Consider the following 22,485-nt stretch of genomic DNA (forward strand, 5'->3'; position numbering starts at 1 on the left):
CTGTGGATCGATCAAAAGTGGTTTAAAGATACTTTAAATTTAAGTTTTTATTCGTTAAGTAATCTTCAATATGTTCCGAATAATTGAGCATAGACAAGCGTCGTGCCATAGTTTATTAATTTTATCTGTATAACAACCGAAGATAACGATTAGGTCGTTTCATCAACTGTATTATTAGATTTTTCGAGTTTACGTTATAGTAACAGTTTATATGCAAGTCATTTAATTTCATTATGCATATAACTGAACTTAATTTTAGTTTGATAATTTTGCAATTTTCTTCGAAAGTCTTTGATATAAGAATACGCATGTACAGGACGAAATTAATATTTGGTACATTTATCCGACTCTTCTTTGTTAAAAATAAGTTTTCAATTTTGATTGCTTGTACAGAATGTTACAAGGTGTTTGTACAAAACATTGAGACATACATATGTAATATCGTATAATATATAGAATCGACCGTGCGATGATATTGAAGAATGAATACTCTATGTCAGAATTATTACAAGAAACACGACGCGTATAAATATTATAAATACAAATGTTAGTTAGATGTAATTACTTGACAACAAACTATTAATTACTTATAGAATGAATGTGTTAATTAAGTCAAGCATATAATTTCTCTCGAATGTATGGTATACGTTTAGTATTTATTCATATTTCCGATCTAGTCCAATTGATATTAAGGTAAACTGGTATGTAGATTATGTTTACTTCCTATGAGCGACAAGACACAGTCGATTTATGTATAGCAAGCAATTTCTCTTGTTTTTCAAAGTGAATGAGTCGGAAACAAAAGAAGGATTGTGTAGTTAATGACGCAATATCAACGAATACAAGCATTGAGAAACTGTATTGTAACATTTTGAGAAACATACAAATAAGAAATAGATAAATACAAGACAGGAAAGTTTTTATAATAATTAACATTTTTAAACATTTAATTTGTAAATTGCAAGAATTGTTTGCTTCGAAAATGTATAAGGAAGTTGAATTAATGAATCAAGTATACAGATTAAGATTTGAAAAAAGCAGATATTTAGAAATATATGAGCATTTGAACGTTTAGATTCTAGTTAATCTAGTTTAGATTCTAGTTAAGTTTTTCGTGAAAAACGATTAAATATAGTTGTAAAAACTTTTTGTCTGACTTGTTACGACTTTGAAAAATTATGGAACTCCTCGCAAACATAGATCAGTTTACAGCTGTTGTATCGAATCATATTAGGCTAATTATAACACTCTACTTCTGATTCAATCAATGTAAATAATAATCTTTTACTTCTAACGGCGTTTTAAGAACAAATAAAGTTTAAAAAAATCAAAGTATCGAAGATGTAAACATTCTTGGTAATTAATTGCGAAATTCAATTATAGTTACTATACGTTGTATAACAAATAAAAAAATATATATAAATGATTAATTTATCGACTATTATTGTTTTACTATTTACATTTTGATTCGATTAGCGAAATATATTTCTGTGAATTTTTTCTTTTAAAGAATTCGACTTTATCAAATTCTCGAGCATTGAATATTGCCAACAGTCAAAGGATCACAAATAATTATGGCATTACAAACATATGAATGTAATTAAATGTTCTAGTTGCTGTCACTTGACAGTTTAATTTTGTTTTAATTCGTGTTACGTTAATTTCAAGTTTTATTAAATTTCTTTTCAAGAAATGTGTTTATCATGGTTTCTGGAGAAGATTGTTCATATACGGACGCAACAGAATCTTCTAACATAACATCTCTGCAGACAGAATCTACTTATTCGGTTAATGCCAATGTTAAGGAACCTCTTTGTGACCCTGTGAATAGAGAGGACGATCCTTTTCAACAACTTAACTGTAGGTACACCGGGAATTCAATCATTTAAACAGCTAGAATTCAGGTATAAATATCGCACTTATTAAGTTAAAGACTGTAAATGTCGAGAGATACATTCAGCCGTACACCACGGAGCATCTCTGGAACCATGCAAGAAAGATTCACCGAAAGAGAAGAGTTTGGTAGAGCCGTCTTCAAATCCATGTTTATGTCACGGTCACAAGATGTAATACAAGTATTCCCATTCTATTTAACAATTATTAATTAACCACATTTTTTATTTTCTAGCAGAACTTATACTTTACCTTTGAAGTACAGAGATGGTAATCACATCAGCCTCTTAAATTATTTATCCTATCACTAACAAGGTGACTTCTTTGATTTTTGTTTTATATTAATCTTATTAATAATATCATATATTCTTTATTAATTGAAACACATTGCGTTTAATATAATTTATTTCAGTTAGTACAATCTAAATGCTTTGCTGATTCTTTTTTTCTCGATCTATTTCCATTTCACTCGAAATATGACTTTTTCAGATAAATCACGACTATTTTGGTGTCCCTTTAAGTGGAAGTGGCCAAGGAAGGAATACTTAGAAAGCAAAGACAAATCATACAAAGTGAAATTAACACCAAAGAAATGTCCCCATTATGCGGAGGTAGAGCACAATATACACATTAATAGAATAACATTATTTTATTTTTCCTTTTATTCTTAAGTACGAACATTAAATATAAAAAGTATATAAACAATTGGTATACTTAATGCGGATAACAATGCACTTCATTTAGCCCTTCATGTGCTGTGAAATATCAGAAGGGATACCAAATAAAAAGAAACACGATGCGCCAGAATCAGTCAATACACCACCAAAGACGGAAAAGAAAAAAGTAGAAGTAACTGAGAAAATTGACATCTATTACTTCGATCATGGGAACTCTGCGTAGGTACAACCATATATATTTCAATAGATTTCTTTTTATCATTTATAATTTTTATTATGCAGGCAATTGCTCTTACATAATCGTTCGATTTTATATCGTCTAACAACAAAAACCAGAAAAATACAAGCATTTAGTTTCCAAATGACGATAATTAAACATAAAAACTTAAGATTTTTCGATTCTTAAATTCTAATCAAAATGTTATTGTTAAAAATATATATAAAAAAAATAATAAATACAAAAAACAAAGTTTATATATATGTATCATCGTTAAGAAATTTAAAAAAACTTTGACCATCACGTTAGCTATTTTACAGTCGTACACGTTCGTTAAGACGTAAGATCCTTCACAATCTTCACAGATATTATCAAACGACGGATTCACCGCCGATATTAGCGACCGAGAAATGCGCCGAGAAAACCGACCAAGCAGCGACTCGCTTTTGGGCCGAGATATTTGGGACTATTCATATCGGCACTGCTTTCATCACAGCGTTTATTCTACAATTGGTTCGATTTATACTTTACAGTATAATCCGACCGCTGACTGTGGGCATCTTGCAATTGTTGGCGGACTATTTTATAAAACCACTATTGTCGATTGTGTTTAATGCCCTGATACAGCCTGTATTGATATTGTTATACAATATTGCAACGTCTTTCAAGGATCTTTGCGAGCCTATCGCAGAAGCGATAGGGCTGTTCCTACGGGAGATTGCACACGTGTGTGCGGCGATTCGAATCGTCGAGGTGAAACAGGGTACCGCTCCCTCGGTTGCTTGCACTTGATGATCGGATAGAAGAAAGTGCGAATTCTCAATGACGAAGAAGGGAATAAGGTATCAAAAACTCATAATTCCTTCTTACGTACGACTCGTAAAAAAATAGCACCATGCAAATGTTGGTTTAGGGAAGTAGCTTCGGAATCTCTGTTCCCAAACTATTTTAATTGTATACCTCTCTACCCTGTACTGTATCTGTTTTTCATTGTTTAAGGTTCAGAGGTGAAAAAAGGACGACCTATTATATCTAGGTGATTGACATTATCTTGGTATTTGAACGATTATGAAGGAATCGAGGTAAAAATGAACCGTGATTAAATAGAGTAAAACAAATCTAACCCATTAAGATCCAAGTGTGTTCGCTAAGTACAGGCCTTTCTATTAGGCATTGTTATTTAGAATATTTACGACGCAATATTTAGAAAGAAGGAAAAACGTTGCTTTCTCTTGAACTTGCGAGATTCCAAAATTCTTTAAACAGCAGATATTGTATCGACTTAAAAAAGGATTTTGTTGGATCCCAAAGGGTTAAGAAGTAACTAAATCCTTTTATCACATGTGCTTATAAAAAAAGAAACTTAATATAAAGCGTAATTTGTGCGTATGAATGGTCACGTCAAGCAAATTATAAACTTAATCCGCTGACCTTCCGTAGATGATGATAAATTATCTGGATCATCGATTCGAGAAGGCATTGTCCCAGGATACAATGATGTGAACTGTAGAAGATTCGGGAACAGCTCGGTAGCAGCTGTTCGAGTTTCAACGAATATAACACATGCCTTAACACCAGGTATATATTTGGTATTATTTAAACTTTACAATATTATCATCAGTTTCATTCATTTTGTTATTTTTTGCTTTTTTTCTGTCTTTTTTTTGTTTTTACAGAACAAATTATCCTCTTATAGCAACTAACTTTGTCAATAATAATTAATAATCATCCTTCGTCTCTTTCGTATATCTTACTGTTTAATAAATTATGTACAATCTCACAAACAACAAACGGAGGAACCTAATTACATCATGTAGTTGTTCACACTTCGCTATGTACAGGTACTACTTGGTTTTTACAGAATTGCGCTTTCGCTCCACCTGCGTATGTAGTCGTTAATGCTTAAACTCTGTCGTTCGCATATTCTATTTAAAAAAAACAAAATAGAAAAGAGAAAGAGAGAGGAGGGGAGAGAAATAGTAAGAGAAAGAGAAAAAAGAGAAAGTCAGAGAAGAGAAAGAATAAGGAAAGAAACAAAACGCCTATCGTCACCTAGTCTCAGGAACTGCAACCTCTTGCTTTCTGTGCATTGCGATCTAGGTGGTTGTGGTCGGAGTCTCCTGGATGGCTAAGGTCTGTGATGAAGGCGCTGATGATGATGTCGAGTCACCTGCAATTACGTGGTCATTCTTAGTAAATGGTAATTTAAAACGCATTAAAAAACGTTATATCATTTTAAGTATATGGAAATTCACGCGTCGAATATTTTTGCAGGTGCGCGCGTAATAAGATATTCGAGTGTTTTATCAAGTTATAAATGTAGAGGAAACGACTGCACCGAGACTATCCATTGGATAAAAGCGTTAAAAGGATCCAATAATTTCACCAATGAATCGAAGAAATATCCTTTCTACGATTAAACAACATCATCAACGTGTCAAAATGGCTACGCGTTCGAGGCTTATCGTTTTGCCCGTGGTTAATCGAGTGACTGTTCTATGTAATATCGTGAGATTTTAGTAGGTCGTATCATTCGTAACGCTAATGTTTCTTCTTAAACCGTGGCAATCCTATTATGATAATATAACGTTCCCGAGTATTACATAATAATATCGATCTCGGTAGGTAAGCTTACCCAAGAGGGCAGCTTCTAAGTCTCCTAAGATCTCCGTTTCCTTGGGATCGATAAGGTTGAAGCGTTGATTAAGGAGCGTGAGGTGGGCAAATACACAATTGAGGTGAGCGTGCAACCCCAAGAGTGCTACCTCTCTGAAGTGGCAGTGGTAAATGTGTGCCACCACATGGTACAGTAGCCGCAGGATCTTACGCACTATCGATTCGAACGAGCTAGGAAATTCATTTGCTGAAACATTCAGGAAACGAACCAATTAATACGATTATGGCTTCGTCTGCATGTCGGGTCCTGTCAGATCTTGATACCACTCAATGTACTTAACTACTCGACTTCTGACTGCATGTCGCTGTAAATATAGCTTTACACTCTACTCTGTTTATTCATTTTTTAATGATAGTTTATCGGATTTTCTAAAACATGAACTAACGTGAATATTAGTGCGCCGTTAGCGTTCTTACAATTTGAAGAAAATGTGTTTAGATGCGACGCTATAAATAATCGTAAACTGTACGTTAACGGCGTGTCACGACTATTTAGTCGCCGCCGTGGCAAGGTAAAACAGATAACTTACCATATTTCGTAGGAAATATAGTTTCGTCACTAACGGTGCGTTGTGTAAAAGTCATAACATAATCTATATATTGTGGCGCTGCCACTCTCGTTTTCTTCCCTTTTTCATCAAACCACAGATAAGTTCTGAAACGATAAGAAGGCGAATTACATGAGTGCGTAATAACGCCCGGCGGAAATGGTAGAAATGATAAAAATAAAGGAAAAGGAAACAGATCGAGGACAAGTAGAAAACTGTTCAAAGAATAAATCCTTCCTCGTTTTTTCTACCTTCTCTTCCTTTCTTTTATTTCTTTTCTGGGTCAGGGCAAGCGTTATATTTATTGTGGACGTTCGAAGTAGATTTTGAAAGCGGATAATGTAGAATTTACTAAGGATTACTATCCGAGATAATTTATGTATTTACTATATGATACATTATTTATTGGTGAAATTTACCTGTTCCGTGAATTTCTTATTTAGAGACTGTGGAAATTAATGCTATAACGCGAAATCTTTTTAAATAGTACATACAGTTCAGTGAACAAAAATTCATAATAAACATAGGAATAAACTGTTTAACTTTTTAAATATTAAAATTACGAATTTTTTATTTTTTTAAATATTGTAGAATAACTTATAGGTGTATATATAATAACAAATGTCCCAAATTAGTTTCATTTCCATTTTTTGCCACATCGATGTTCATCCTATCTTTTTTATTTATATCCGATTCTATTTCTATCATCGATCATAGGCCTAGTTAAAAAAAGCTGTCAACGATCACACGTTATAAACTTTAATTAAGGTTAACACCTCCAGTCATGGAGGAGCAATCTGATGGTTAACGCGTGGATCAATTTGTTGGACGGCATGTATCGTGATTACTAGAACGTCTTGCATACATCGATAAAACAAAAAAGAGAAAGGTAGTTGTATTAATCAAATAGTAGGAAAAATTTCAATGAACTTAATTCGTAAAATATTGTACCGGAACCGTGTCATTAGTTAACTTTATAGAACATGATAGTTGTGAAATTATGAAGTAGAGCATCAACTTTCAATTTATAAGAAGAATCTGTTACCTCTACCTTGAATTAATTTCGTGTTGCTGAGTTTTATTATACGTCATCTATGATTATTTAAAAATGTATCATTTCATAAACAAGATTTTTTAACTGAATACAATGCAAATAACATAATCTCTTATCGCAGTATCGATTCGTACAATTTATTTACATTCAACGACTCTTACTGCTTCGACTCATCCAAAAATCGTTCAATGTACATTCTATTTATCCCCTCGATAGTGCACGTCCAAAATCAATTGACCACTCAAGACCATTGAGGAGTGCTTGTTCAGCCATAACGTTTAACTACTTTGTCGCTGTATCTCTTAATTTTTCCTCGCTGCGTTTACCTTATTTTTACGATTCTTTGCCTATTTTTTTTTTTGTTTTTTTTAATAATTTAATACGATAGATAAAAAATTTAATTTAATTGCTCAGAATGAAAAACCTTAAGATTGCAAAAATTGTAAGTTAAGTTGTTGGATCGACATACGATTATTATTCGTACGATACGCACCTTAAGCCAGGACCGGTCATATCGGGACAGCCCGTCATCGTGCAGAACTCGGATATCGTTCCGTAAACGAGATTGATGTGATCGAATAGTGCGAGAGTGTGAGAGGCCAACCATTCGTTGTAGTCCAAACCGGGTGGTAAATCGACCAGCATCCTCAGGTCCAGCTCTGGCAGCTGCCTTTCAAGGGCCGCCTCCTCGAGGTACAATTTCGGATCCTCTGTAGTTCCCGCATCCTTCTCCTTTCGTCGGGCTTTTCTACGAATAGCGTGAAATCGCTCGTTTAGTTTCTCTTTGACCCTCCATCGCACAACCTGCTACCAATTGCCCAAGTAATAAAGCATATTATTGCTTAGCGTAAGGGTTTCGTGTGTCGCGACCGATCTAGCCGAATATCGATCTCAGAATGGTACCTGTGAGTTTTGATGTGGCATTAAAGAAGAAGGATTTGTAAGAGGAATTTTGTCCTGGAACGATTCGTTAATTTTGAATCATAGTTTTAGCCGAGGAATATTATAATTGAAAAGTAGATTGAATATCGTTTTTGTTCGTGTTCGGCACTATTACGAAAAAAATATGGTAATTCGGTGTTCAATGTGTTCAATGTTATCGGGGAAATGTGAGAGTGCAGGTTGGAAAATTATATTTCGATATGATAAGGGATGGATGATACGCTGTCCTGGGATGTGAAAAATGACGAATGAAAAATATTGGTTTCATTGACGGGCGTGTCAATATAAATAGTCCTTTCCTTATTGTTGATTTAATGACGCGAAATTGCACAGTTGGCGTTACAAATATTTGATTTTACTGTTAATAAAATTGCTGGTGATTACATTACAATGTTTTCTTTTCTCTCAAATAACGAATAATCTTATCTAACGAGATCATCGAAACTGGTAAAAATTAACAGACCTGAGAAAGAAATTCCAAACAATCCATCGTGCCCAAAAGCACGTTCGGTCGAACCTAACGGCGAAATCTCTCATTTCGAATCAATGACATCGTCCACCGTCATATTCACCACGATTATACACCACGATTATACAAAAACCGTGTAAAGGACAACCGTGCTTTTTGCGATAAAAATTCTTCTAGTGGAAGCACCGAGGCCTGGCCGATGAAAGAAAGCGGTGAAAACGCATTTTGCGAGCCTCTTCAGAACCAGAAGAGTCAAACGAAGAAAAGTAGGTACATGGAAGAGGGATGCAGCCGCGAATTCGACGTCTCGTTACAAATGACTCCTTCGATCTGTGTTTCGAGTACGCGTTATCGGCGCACCGATCGTCGAACTGAACGGATCTAGAGCACGAGAAATACTCGAGGGAGAGAGAAGAGAACGATAGTCGAGGATCGTTTTCGAGAGATCGCCACGCGAGAAACTTTAACTTGCTGCACGCACATCCAGGGATACGGGAATAGAAATCGTGCGCTCTTTTTGCCGGATTTATCGACTCCCACTAGTTTTCTGTTTCAAAGTAGTTTTATGTACTATCGGTTGCTCCAGTAAACTGCGAGTTGAGTGCTTTCATACGACAAAAAGAGAATTGTTTATCAAAAGCCAGCAGGTATTTACCATTGAATATGTTACGAATGTAGAGATTATTACCAATTGCAGTTCATTGATTACGTTTTCATCGCGAGAGGAGGTTGTTCGACCAATTACTTCTTTTCTTCTTCTGTTTGTTTTCAGATTATTATTTGACAAGACATGCGATATCGTATTCACTTTTTACAGCATTGCATATTTTGAACAACGTAATCAATTATTGTTAATATTGTTCACTGTCGACGAATGCTGCATTTCGTCTTTTTATATTTTACATCATTTCCTTGACTTGGAGTTTTTAATTGTATATTTATACATGTACCTTTAAACAGAGATAAATCGAATGGAAATTGGATGCAAATGATACGAATCTTCACGACCAAAATTTAAAGCAATTTCACTTGGAAATGCGACCAACAACCCAGTTCGTTGTATGAATGTCGCTAATGGCTGAAAGCTCCATAATTGAAGTAGTGCAAAATCCATTTTCACCATGCAACCGTAAATGTTACTCGTTTCACGTATAATTCCACAGAAGTACGAGCTATTTCTATGCCTTATATATGCTACATATGTTCATATAGAACACTGCGGATGACACGAATGTTCTACAATTTCGACTCACAGTTACCAAAGTCATTAAGGTCAAAGACAATTATTACGAGTTACTACGTATTATACTACGTTAACAATTTCAGAAGCGTTAAATCTATTTCGCACAGAACATTGTTGGGTTGAAGGTGGCCCGAAGCCAGGCTTCTCTTCCGATTCTTAATTAATGTCAAATTTGAATTATACAACGAAAGTTGCATATTTACAGAGAAAGGAGACGTTCGTTCGTTGGCGGAATTTCAGGCAGCGAATGTTAACGGTCATCGCTGCACAAACGGGTTAGGTAGCGGTAGACGGTCTCGAGGCTGGCAGAGATTACGCGAACGCGAATGAACGTTGCATCCGCATGAAATACGAGCCGTTTCGGTAGGTGGTGTATCGTGCTCGATTGCAGCCCACCGCAGGCATTAATGCACAAACATCTTGCACTCTGTTCATCTCGGCTCAGGGTTACAGCCGCCTGGTCTGCGAACAACGAAGTTCGCCACGGCCTCTAGCTTTCTACGATCCTCATTCTACCGAAGGTTACGTTCCGTTTGTATTTGTAGACACAATGTATTTGTCAACCAGCGAGCGAAATTACCCGGTTCAAGTCAATGCATACGTATTCGGCTAATTACCACTGAAAAAAGAAACACCGCCAGGACAAAACTTGCAACCAGTTGTTATCCAGTGGGATCAAACGTTCGAAACACTGCGCTTGTCTCACCGCGTGTTATTTCGGTAGACGTGATTCGATTAGGCAATCGTTTCTCGTTTTTGTTTCGTGTTTTGTGGTAGCGTAGCCCCTTCTTTTCTCTGTTTTCTCTTTTTACTTTTTTTGTAGAAGAAAAATGGAATTTATAATATAGACTTGCAAGGTTTTATCGTAAATGGAAGGTAAGAATGAGTAGTAAGGTGATACAGTGCTCAATGAAATGTAATATGGGCTCTAATGTTTAATGAGATGTAATCTAGGGTCTTTGGCGTGAAACTAAGTTTCCACGCAGTAATACGTTGTCTTGTAAGTTACAGTTAAAGATTATCTAAATTGGTATACTTTTCTTTGAATATGAAACAGTACCGTGTTCTTCCTGTTCCGAAGGAGAGGAATCTTCCATATTATAACACCGTCCCTTTCGTAAAAGCTGCTAATCGCTAATATAATACTGTTGTATATTCGATGAACAAACGCGAGATCGTAAGTTGCCAATATAGTACTACATTTCTATCGTAAGAATCGTGTCGCAATGCGAGAACCAAGAGAAATGGCTATGACCTTGTTTGTCTTCGTCATAGATATATTATACGATTGGCGAGGTCTTAAAACAGCTTATTTAGCTTGCAGTTCGTGGAACGATTTGATGTTTGCAAATATCGAAATCTCTATGATAGCAAATATTTTAATGCAAAACATAGCGAATATAAACGTCGCTGAACCAAGCCGGCAGCACTTTTAGAACACGCGAGAAAAAATTCGCTTCCGGAAATTAATATTTAACACGATATTCTCACTTTTTTGCATAAATCTGACAAACTTTCTACACAATCAAAATTTTGACGCGAAAATCGTTCTTGTTTGGTAGTATTTCATTAATCTGGAAAGCATCGATTACCGTGCAAACAGCAATAAGCGAGTCGTGAAGCATGGTTTGCGACACATTTTAGATTAGGTATTATTTCGCACGTTGCATCTTTGATTATAGGGCGCGTGGCATGTGATTTGCCTGAAATTACATTCCATTGATTTCGGTATGAATGAAGACTAATTATCGAGCTGGTAGTCACTGGCACGCGATGTTATTCAGCGCTGGTCATTTTAAATCATCTATTGATACGTTATCAGGCGACTGATTTATGCGAACGACGGAATAATCGATTTTAAAAAATATTCTCATGATACTCGATATTCGATGATAACTAAAATAAATAAATAACCGAAGGAACGAAAAACGATGAAAAAAGTAAGATAACGTTCGTAGTAATTTACAACATAGATATAGTATATTGTTTTTATCACGATAAAACAATTTGCAAATGTAATTGAGGAAGGAGAGATAATAAACCTTATTTCTCTGTTTGAGTTACTTGGAGAGCAGAATAGCGAGACGTTTCACAGAACAGGTCTGAGGTTTCAAGCGAAGAATAGGTTTTCATTAACGCGCATTTTGAACTCGTAATTATATTTTGAGCATTTATTATGCGCGAAGAAAGGCAAAACGGAAGCTGGCCACAAACTATTCCCTGGACGATCTCTTTTGATTTCTATAACCCCGATTCTGAATGAATTATTACCGCGAGCCGCTTGAAAATCTGCTTGGCATAATGCGCTCCATGCATTGTTTTGGCCGCTGTATTTTTTCCACATAGATTTCCACAGCGATACAAATATTTTTATAAACTAATAATTCGTACATATTCTGGTACCGTTGTTATTTGCGTTCAAACTATGATCTAAGTGTCGAGTAATTCGTTACAAAAAGAAACGGTCGAAGGTAATCGATATGAAACGAAAGAGTCCTGTCGCAATCGATATATTCGTGGAATCGGAAGAACGTACTATATCGGTACGTCGGTGGAAAACAAATTAAAGGGCAGCGTGTAACTGAAAAAAGCAATTTCATTCCCGGGATGAAGGACAATATTATGTTGGCCTAAATGCACTTTGTTCGAAAGGTCGCTCTTTGCCGTGATTTTCCCCGGCGTTTCTCCTGTTACCCATCCTCTTGCATACATCGTCAGCTCCCGCGGCGAATTTTGGAACACATTCAAGCTCATTAGCCTGGTATCGCTAATACTGCCGGCAATATGTTCCTACAACGGCACCGCATTCGCGTCGATTCTCTCCTTGATAGTTACGCGTAATGAGGATATCAAGTGGGAAAAGATCGATAACAAAGTATTGTACGTATAATGTGGTGGCTCTCGAAATCCACAGCCAAGGTTAATTTTATTATATCGTTACGATAAAACGTCTTTGAAAGTAAAGATCCACCGTAGCGGAGTAGCGTATATTCCTACAACATGTTACTTTATTAAATTGTTTGCAACAAGAATCACAATGCACCGATAAACATTGCGATCTAATATTCGAAATTACGTACAATCGTCGTCTACTAATATACAGGGTGGTTGGTAACTGGTGGTACAAGCGGAAAGGGGGTGATTCTACGCGAAAAAAGAAGTCGAAAATATAGAATAAAAATTTTTCGTTTGAGGCTTTGTTTTCTAGAAAATCGACTTTGAATTTTCGATGGGTACGCGTGCACTTTAACACGTCTCGTTATAACGAATCTCATTGTAGATCGTTGTCTCGACGGAAAAATTAAAAAAAAATTTTTTTATTCTATATTTTCGACTTCTTTTTTCGCGTAGAATCACCCCCTTTCCGCTTGTACCACCAGTTACCAACCACCCTGTATACTTCGTTATCTGATACTTATTTGAACACGTCGAATAAACTTTTCTTGAAGAAAAAAGAAAAAAAAAGAGAAACTATGGCTGATGTTCACGGAAAAATGTTTCACTCGGAAGTAGACTAAATAGTCAACCGAAAGTGAAGTGCAGGAAGGTAAACTCGCACACGGTTTTCCGACAATCGCTAGAGCCGAGCGAGCTTGTTTCGAAATGTGCACTCACGAGAAGAGGCGATGCACTTGTGGCCGCCTCTTCTTCTGTCCGCTCGGATGTCTCGTAATTAGCAAGTTTCCATCCGGCAGCCCCGGAAATTTCACGATGCTTCCTACCTTAAACGGAAAAATCAAACTCGTGGTTTAATGTAGGTTACACACGCACGGTAAACTGGACAGCAAACGAAATCGTTTTAACGTTGATTGAAATTCATCTGCAATTTTAATCCTGACACCGGTAGAGACGTATTTTAGTTTAAGAGTAAATGCATTAATCCCATCCTAATCTAGGGTAACCTATCTTAACCGAAAGGAATTTAACATACACTTGTTCCAAGGTTATCCAAATATAATTCAAAACTGAATTCAATTTAATTCGTCCTAATTGAATCTAAACGAGACGAATCTAACCTTAATTCAATTTCACTTTACCTAATAAATGTCTTTTAACGTCACGCGACTTGGAAGTTATATAAACTACTCTATTTATAAGAAGAAAAATTGTAATTGTAATTACATCTCTTTTTTTCCATTTTTTTTTTTTTTTTTGTAATGAAGCGTATCGTCTAATTCTATTTATAAACAGAAAAATTATAATTGTAATTTTATCTTTTAAATATTTTCGAAACTAAATTACATTAAAGAAAAACGAGAAACCTACTCAACTCTTACTTTAATTCCAACCTCAGTATAATACCTAAAAATATTCTCTGCTTCGAATTGCGTTTAATTATAATTTATATTATGTATTTCTCCAAATTAGATACGGATCGACTGTACTTCGATAAAATCAAGGTCCCTGAAACTTAGCCAAACGATAAAATATATGTCCAACTGTCAAACGATAACATGTGTTCCGTACGTGTTAATTAACTTTTAGTAAAGCAGAGTCGAGGCAACTTGTTTCGATTCTCGATCCAACAATCCTTTAATCCACGTTTAACTACAATGGTGGCCATGTTATAACTTGGATCTAACTGCCAATGGTCTCCAGACTATTTCGTATAATACCAGCAATAAGTAGGCGATTCGAATTTACTTGTAAAAATAGCGTGCGTACGAAGATGATATTTTTTATAATTAAACTGCACGTTAAATATTTTCATTAAAATCAACAGCGTCAATTTTTAACATGTCGCGGGATAAATTCCTAATAAGGTCGCGGGAAAACTCTGCGATGTATTTTTAATTGAAACCTGTGATTCATTTATCAACGTTGCGACAAGACGCGAGTCCGCTCTTTGAATGAAAACGATGTTACTTTTTAATTAGAATTCACGGTTTCTGGCATGACGATGATGTTATTACACCAGCGCTGGAACCTCTGGTTGCCTGCGAATTTCAGGCATATTTTAAAACGTAGTTAATCGACTGGTTTTATAACTGTGAGAAACGAGATAATTTGATCAGAATTTTACTTCTGCTTGTTACTATAACTGCGGATGGAGTTTGAGTTATTTAAGGAGGATACTAACATAAGCAAGACGGTTCTACTAACACGTCATCTATAATTTTTCATCACGACCCTTCAAAATTTAACGCTCAAAGGACAGTTCTTGAAGGAGATACGCTTCTTCCTTTCATATCCAATTGTGTAACTTAAATTGAATAGATCAAGATCGAATAAGAGAAAATCGACGAGTTTTCCTCAAATACGAAAATATTTTTTTGTGGTCGGATTTAGAACAAAGACGAAGACAAAGACAGCATTACGATCCGCAAACTCGTCGATATCACAGTTAACTCATGTTCTACATACTAATTGCGCTTCATGAGCAACGACTGCTAATCACATTGTGCACAGAACATTACATCTTTAATCGACTAGCACCGGTTGGCTAATCAGATTAACGAATTATCGGATTTGTACAGGAGCAAATGGTCTTTACGAATAGCTCCATTCAATTCGCTTTTAATCTATCATTTGAGTCGTTGGTCGGACATTTTCTTATTGCCGTGTTCTTCGTTCTTCCTCTCCTAAGAACAAATGAAGCTTCTTCCCGGACAAAAGTTAATTGATTAAAGTTCCTTTATTCCCGCCGCATTCCTCAATCGAATCAATGCAATGGCACATGTTTTTTCACGCTCAACTTACAAACTTTGCTCGACTTCTGCTACGAAAACAGGAAATGAATCAAAGTTTGATTAGAACCGAACGTAATCGATTCATTTTTCTAGTTTCTTCTCTCTTCTTCTTTTAATTTCGATTTTGCATGTTTTTCTAGATCGCCAGATTCTAGGTCGTCGGATTCTAGGTCAACCGATGAAGTAGTTTATTTGATTTCTATGTTTTTCGAATGTGCTATAGATCTTCAAGGCTGCGGTGAATTTGATTAATGATACACCATTGTTTGAGACAGGTTTTACCGCTAGACTTGCCAATTTTGACTAGAATTCTTTTAAAAAAGATTGACACAAGGTAAAAATTTGTTATCTATTTATATCACATAGAATTAGAAGTTAATTACGAGCACAGAATACTAATGATTATTTCGACAAATATTTCTGACGAAGAATCGTTTTTCAATGTTCAATCCTTCAGCGAATACAAATATTCGAAAGAAATAACAAGAAGTTAGTTCGTACCTCTCAGAGACTTAATAAAGTACGTAGAGAATTGAGAGATAACAAATAATTGCAAATCACAATAAAAAGTGAAATAAAAAAAGATCGTGAACTGTTGTTCGAGAAAAGTGGCGACGAGTGTCTGTTCGATGTTTTCATTTTGTATCTGAACTTTAACAAGGAATTGTGTAATCATATTCCTGTTAGCCGCTAAAATGCTCTATTCGCATGCAGTATAACCAGAGAGCCACAAAATTCAGCCACGTCTACACGGGACAAAGCATCGGTCCTTTCCTCTATATTATAGAAGCTCATGCCACCGGAAAGAAGCTGCGTTTGTTTGGAAAAAACTGGCCGAACTTGCTCTTCCAAATTGATTTCGTTGACCATCCTCCGCTTTTCGCTCTTTCGTCATTTTGGTTATTGCCAGTTTTGACCAGATATCGCAAAACAATAAAACATCCAGTCGCCGCTAGAAACTACGACAGAGATGAAAATATCTGACTGCTCGAGGCCAACTATTTATTAGTTTATTATCGTATCGAAGATTCTTATCTTTTCATTTTTTTTTTTTTTAATATCTGTCCATCTTTTTCTCTTTTAATTCAAATTTGTTTGGTTCCGAAAGCTTAAAAATCAAAGAAGAAAAATAGCGATAACTGCGACTCTTAAAATTCAGGTTTTCCTACACCTACCTTGTTCGAGATTTGTCGATCTAATCCAGATGTCTTCTCACGTGATGTATTAAAACAGAACTATGAAAACTAATAATATTTTATTGGCCTCGAGCGTTCAAAATATTTAATCTTCGTAACGATCCTTATGTCTACTCTATTTATCTAATGGAAAATCGTTCACTTAAACATTTTCTGGTAACTTCCATTAAATTCCTGTCGATCAAGATCGATCTGGACAATGTGAACACTAGGTATACTTGAAAAATTCCATTCGACTTCAAACCTTAATAATATAAAATGCCGCCATAATAATGCGATTGGATTTTCTTGCGCGCTCTCTTTTTCCTGCTTAATCGCCACCGGCCACTGCTCAAGCGTGTTACCGACTTATCTTTCTTCGCCGGTTCTCGGTATATGTTGCAAGTATGTATTGCATTTATGCGAGTCAGAAAAACTTGCGTGTTCTAAATCTTTGAATGATGTATAGCAGTTCTTCTACACTGTTTGAAGATATTTCATTAAGTTCAACGTACGCTGTCGTCTGACTGTGGACTCACCATTTTGAATTTTATTATAACACTGATACGTGCAATGTAATTCTCTTGTATAGAGAGAACTAAAGAAATGATACAATGCTATTGCGTCTAAATCAGTTCTGTGACGTTGCATAAATAAAGATTCCAGATACAAACAATTTTTATAACAAAATCTTGGAAAAGATCATTTACAAAAGATCGAACGAGAAAGTGATACATTCGAAGCAACGATAAAAGATCGACGAAAAAATTGACGCGTTTAACGTGATATTAGATTACAAGCTCGTAACGATAATGCACGTTTATTGACGAAGTAACACACCTAACTTTTCCAATTTTAATATCGTGTAACAAGAAAGGGTCCCTTTCCCGAACGAATGTACTCCTATTTTCAGCTCTATTAAAATTTGTTTCCAGAGATTTTCAAACTTATTGGCTGCACTTCGATATAATGTTTGATCTTTATGCCGAATAAGCGACGGATTCGAAATAGAAAAAAAAAAAAAAGAAACCTGGAAATATATTATACCTAACCTAAACCAGCAAAGCGTTAAACAATGAAGAATTCTCGATTTTCGATGCTCAATCAGAGAAGTACATATGTATGCCATGCAATAAAACATAACGAACAATTTTCAGCCGGCCATACAGAGAAATATATATATATATATAACAAGGTAGATGAAAAATCATGATACAATCGGAAGTAAGACAATTTTTTTCATAATAAAATAATTTCTTTTCATGAATTCGATGGTGGCATTATCCTATTTCCGGTTGCATCGGTGTTTCCTGTTAATCCTTCGTGCATAGTATAAAAATAAAAGACGTCGAGAGATAATATCTCAATAACTATGAAATTTACGTTTCATTATACTTTTTAATGTACGAAGTATTAAATACTTAATCTTTTAAAGATATTTCTGTTCTCTCGTACCATATGAATTATAATGAATTTTAATGTAAAATATCAAGACACGTTCATGCCAAAGCGGGCGTAATAATACAAAAATTTCTATTTTTTGTAGTCGTTGAGATGTTGACTCGCAACAGCTTTAATTTTACACCATGCATATGCAAAATGTCTCCAAACGACGGACACTGGCTTGTCTTTGAATAAGAAATGCAATTTGCATCACAAAAAGCTGCGACAAACATTTAGATTAAAAAGATATCTTTATGAGAAGGCTAGTACGTTATATTTCACTGTTACATTCAAGCTAATAAAAATATGTTATGTAAAATTTGTCAGGGCGTAGCAGCCTTCTGATTCTCGATATTTCACTAGACAATGCAGGGATGTAGCGTTTAACTGCTAAAAATAAGTTTTAAAAAATCCGTCAATGATCCAGATTGCACGACTCGCGGCTCTTTCCCTGTTCTTTCTTTCAGAAACTTCTTGAAAGTGGAACAGTTCCTACAGCTACGTCTTCAAATTACTTCGAACTTTAGTTTTTACTTATAATCCAAAAGCGACCACATTGGTTAGACTCAAGATAGTAGGATGCTACTTCAAATTTAGGTAGAAGGTTCCACGATCGTTCCACTTAAACAAAAAAAAAAAAAAAAAAAAAATAACATAGAAAATTATCAGAGAGACTTTCTGATAAAACGTTCTACCACAACGACCTGCCTAAGCCCGATTATTTCAGTGAACCGTTCTATACGTAATGTATAATTTAATTTTACAATAGATCGTTTGCTGACAATCTTCCTTCTACTTCTACGATATTACACTCGGAACTTCCGGTATGAGAAATACTGGCCTAACCTTAAGTCGGACTCGATTTGTTCCCTATTTCCATAAATAGGTGGCTAGTAGCCATTTACTACTCAACGTCAAGCCAGAGCCCTCTATGTCGAAGACATTTCCGTACAAGTACACATGTGTACACGTACAATATTGAAATATAAACATATATATATATATATATATATATATATATATATATATATATATATATATATATATATATATATATATATATATATATATATATACATATATATATACATATATATATATATATAGATATATAGATATATATGTATGTACATAGAGATCTAGAGACGAGATGGAACTAGACGGAGGGACTCACGCGACAAGCTCGCCGAAGAACCTGATCTTCCTGTGGCAGGTGTCGAGGAGGGAAAGACGCGAGGAGACGGTCGAGCTGGTAGCAGCGCCGTGGTGGACCGGCGTCGGTGGCGCCGACAGGGTCGAGGACGTCGAGGCGGAAGAATCCTGGAGAACGACGCGCGCCGGCGAGCGCAGCATCGCTGTCGTCGTGATCGTCGTGGTTGAAGACGATCTCTTCGGCGCCCCGTCCTCGTGCCCGAGGATCTTTTCACGTACGCTGGGTATGCACCAAATCTTGTTCGGTTCTCATCGAACACCGGCTGCGACACCAATTATCGCCTGGTGTTCTCGTCCTTGGTCAATCCCAACAACTATCCTCAAACTTCACCCCTCCACCGATAACAACTACTCTGTCTCTGTTAATTCTACTCCTTTCTTTTCTCTATTTTTCCTTTCTTTTCTTTTTTCTTTTTTTTTTTTCTGTTTTGTTTCCGAAAATATTCAAAGTCTTTTTCAATCGAAATTGTCTCACAGTTTCTGTTCGAGCAAACGATTCGTCTTAATGCATTTTTTTAGGACTGTTCGATGAACACGAGGTAATACACACGTTGTAGAGTCGTCGTCTCGCTGGCAGATCCATCTGTTCCGCGCAGAAACATGATCGACGCCATGTCTGTAGTTAGCGTGGCGCCACTATCGGTCCAAGATCAACGAAGAGGGAATCCGGTCGCGGTGACGCGTGCCAAGTCCGTCTCGATTATCATTGAACTTGAGTCGCTCTCGATTCGCGCGAGCTCCAGCTGAACCACAGCTTTCTCTCTCTCTCTCTCTCTCTCTCTCTTTCTCTCACACACTCTCTTTCTCTCTCTCTTTCTTTCTCACTTTCGCGGTATTCTGGGGGGAACAATCATTCGCCGACGTCTAAATAAAGAGTCCCCGCTTGCGATTTCGACCGAGAAGATTTTAGTGCACCGTACCGACGATGCCACTCCAATCTAAGCACATACTCACCCCTAAACGCGTGCTTCCTCGATCGAAATCGAAATCGGGGACACGTTTAAACATCGTTCAAACACCTTTCTACGCGAATTACTGGATTTTTCATTAATCCGGGTAACTTTCGTGATCATATGGCACGATGCAATTCGCCGAGGTAGCTTTAAAATGGTTTCGAATAAAACGAGTTTGTACTCGTTGGATGGCGTTTGAGAGGGCTGATAAGAGCGGGTGATGTATCTTCATGGAACGGATTCGTTTATTCGACGCTGGAATTTAATGATCGAAGATGACGCTGTTGTCGTATAAAAATATCGCTTTCGCTAATATTTATGCATGGCATATCGTTGAATATGAAAGGATTGCGAACACAGCTTGACGTTATATGTAAAATTTGATTATTCGATTGTCAAATGCACGAAGAATCGAGACAGTGATTATGGATGAGATATTTTTCATAACAAAAGTATTTTGGGGCGAATTATTGGAAAAAGAAGCAATGCGTAGGGTAACAGAGAAAAGAAGAAGAAGAATTCTATGTTAATGGCTTGCATTTGTGGAATTCTTCGAAGATACGAAGGCATTTTTATCCTACTTCGAGCAGATATGAAGTATGCAGAATGAATGACTCAAGAAAAGTGTCGTGTGAAACGATTACTACATATTTCGTTTTTCATATTTTTGCGCAGACATGTGGTGCAAAATGTAATGGACAAAGCACGAAGATGTCTTGGGATAGCTTCGAATAAATATTCTGCTTGCGAATAACAAAGGAGAACGTATAATTCATTTCTTCTTTTACATCTTTTGGCAATGCAAAGCGTGGGATAAGTAAAAAATCTCGTCAGTCTATTTACATCCGATTTGTTTAAGTTTAGGCTTTTCTATATAAAAAAAGGAAAAACCTTTTTGTGTGGCGGAATAAGAAATCAGTCAAGAGGATACTCAAATACGTGAGAAAATCAATGATATACCGTATCGACGTGGCAATGAAGGCCGTTTCTAAGATTTTACGTAGACTGGTGCTTCGAGTTAAAAATAACCGTGTTATAAAAATAAATATTTTTAAGACACGTATTTATTGTTCGCTTTGAGATGTAAAATATGTCCTAACTTTCGAAATAGCACTTCCTATATATACAATCGGCTTCAAAATAAATTTAAATACATTTTCACTTTGATAACATGATAATCGATAACTGTCAATTGTTGGATTAATTTATTCGAATTAAAGAAATTTATTGCAGTAACTCAAACCTTGCCTAAAAATCCAATTCTAATTATTTCGTTAATATTCAACTCTACCACATTTCAACTCTAACGAACATTTTCGATAAGTTGTCCGAGAATAAGTCAGTTCAGAATTCAGAACGAGTTTCGCGAGGCATCTCTCATTTCAGACAGGACAACGTCCTCTGGAACGATCGCGAGTCTAAAAACGCTTGGGGAGACAAAAGAGAGAAGGTTCGGTTCTCGAAGGCGAGCGCGTTCCTTGCCGAAATCGAAACAGGCCACGAGGACGATCGCGATTACGACTCTTCGCTTGCTCGTTTTCTATCCCCCTTCTCTAGGGTAGAAATACGGCGGAATTTTTAGAATATGCGCCACTGGACCATCGCCAAAATTCTCTGTGCAACTGACTCACGGATAGCTGCGAGATCCTCCGAGGATCGCTAGAAGTGTGTTTATATGTCTCTAAACTGAAAGATATTGCGCTACTGACCTTAGAACCGTGTGTGAAAATTTTAAGAATTTACGTCCTGATTAAAAAATCAAGTTCGATCGAAATAGAGAAAAGAAGAACGGACGATTGAACAGATGCAGCAGAAACACGTGGATAATATAACTAAATATCGAAATTAAATTACTTGTTAAACATAGCGAGATTCAGATATTATCAAAGAAATGAAAGTGTGCGTAGTAAGAAAGAGGGATAGGAAATGCAATAATTGGGTCGAGATTGCTCGATGGCTTTTGGTCGCTTCGTTTGTCCGTATATCGAGATAATCAAATGCTATAAGAGACAAATAGGTAGGATTCGACAGAAATGGCTGTAACAGATGATCTGAAACAACGCATTGAAGAAGCTATTAGGGTAGCAAGGCCATTGCAATAAAACCACCCCTCGATATATCTAAAGCTTAATATGGGATAAAGACTGCCGCTGATCAAGGTCTCTAGCTGGTTCGCATATATCGTTATAATCGACAGTTTGACATTTACACATAACGCGATCTACCATTAATCACGTTATAAGAATAAATTTAATTTCTACTCATTACCCAGTATCTTTATATTTTTGAAATT

The 22,485-nt window shown here is 36.1% G+C and overlaps 2 protein-coding genes across 10 annotated transcripts in view; one reads left to right on the forward strand and one right to left on the reverse strand.

Moving 5' to 3' along the window:
* The first annotated feature begins 1,593 nt into the window (after positions 1-1,593).
* Positions 1,594-4,791, forward strand: LOC126878173 (uncharacterized). The gene is made up of 2 exons (XM_050640731.1): positions 1,594-2,789; positions 3,153-4,791. Exons 1-2 carry the CDS (start codon positions 2,644-2,646, stop codon positions 3,577-3,579), a joined length of 573 nt encoding a protein of 190 aa, XP_050496688.1. The 5' UTR covers positions 1,594-2,643; the 3' UTR covers positions 3,580-4,791.
* Positions 4,352-22,485, reverse strand: part of LOC126878146 (MOB kinase activator-like 2) — a 65,194-nt gene continuing 47,060 nt past the window's right edge. For 4 of the 9 annotated variants that reach the window (XM_050640684.1, XM_050640683.1, XM_050640682.1 and 1 more), the window contains exons 2-6: positions 19,202-19,822; positions 7,559-7,813; positions 5,994-6,118; positions 5,423-5,650; positions 4,352-4,957 (exon numbers count right to left, since the gene is read on the reverse strand). In XM_050640684.1, coding sequence (XP_050496641.1) covers positions 4,884-4,957; positions 5,423-5,650; positions 5,994-6,118; positions 7,559-7,813; positions 19,202-19,380 — 861 coding nt within the window. In that variant the 5' untranslated portion in view covers positions 19,381-19,822 and the 3' untranslated portion in view covers positions 4,352-4,883. Of the gene's footprint in view, positions 4,958-5,422; positions 5,651-5,993; positions 6,119-7,558; positions 7,814-19,201; positions 19,839-22,485 lie in introns of those variants that run through there. The other 5 variants (XM_050640691.1, XM_050640690.1, XM_050640689.1 and 2 more) reach the window with 4 other exon arrangements.

This window comes from Bombus huntii, chromosome 2 (genome assembly GCF_024542735.1).
Source record: "Bombus huntii isolate Logan2020A chromosome 2, iyBomHunt1.1, whole genome shotgun sequence".
In the NCBI taxonomy this organism is placed as follows: domain Eukaryota; kingdom Metazoa; phylum Arthropoda; class Insecta; order Hymenoptera; family Apidae; genus Bombus; species Bombus huntii.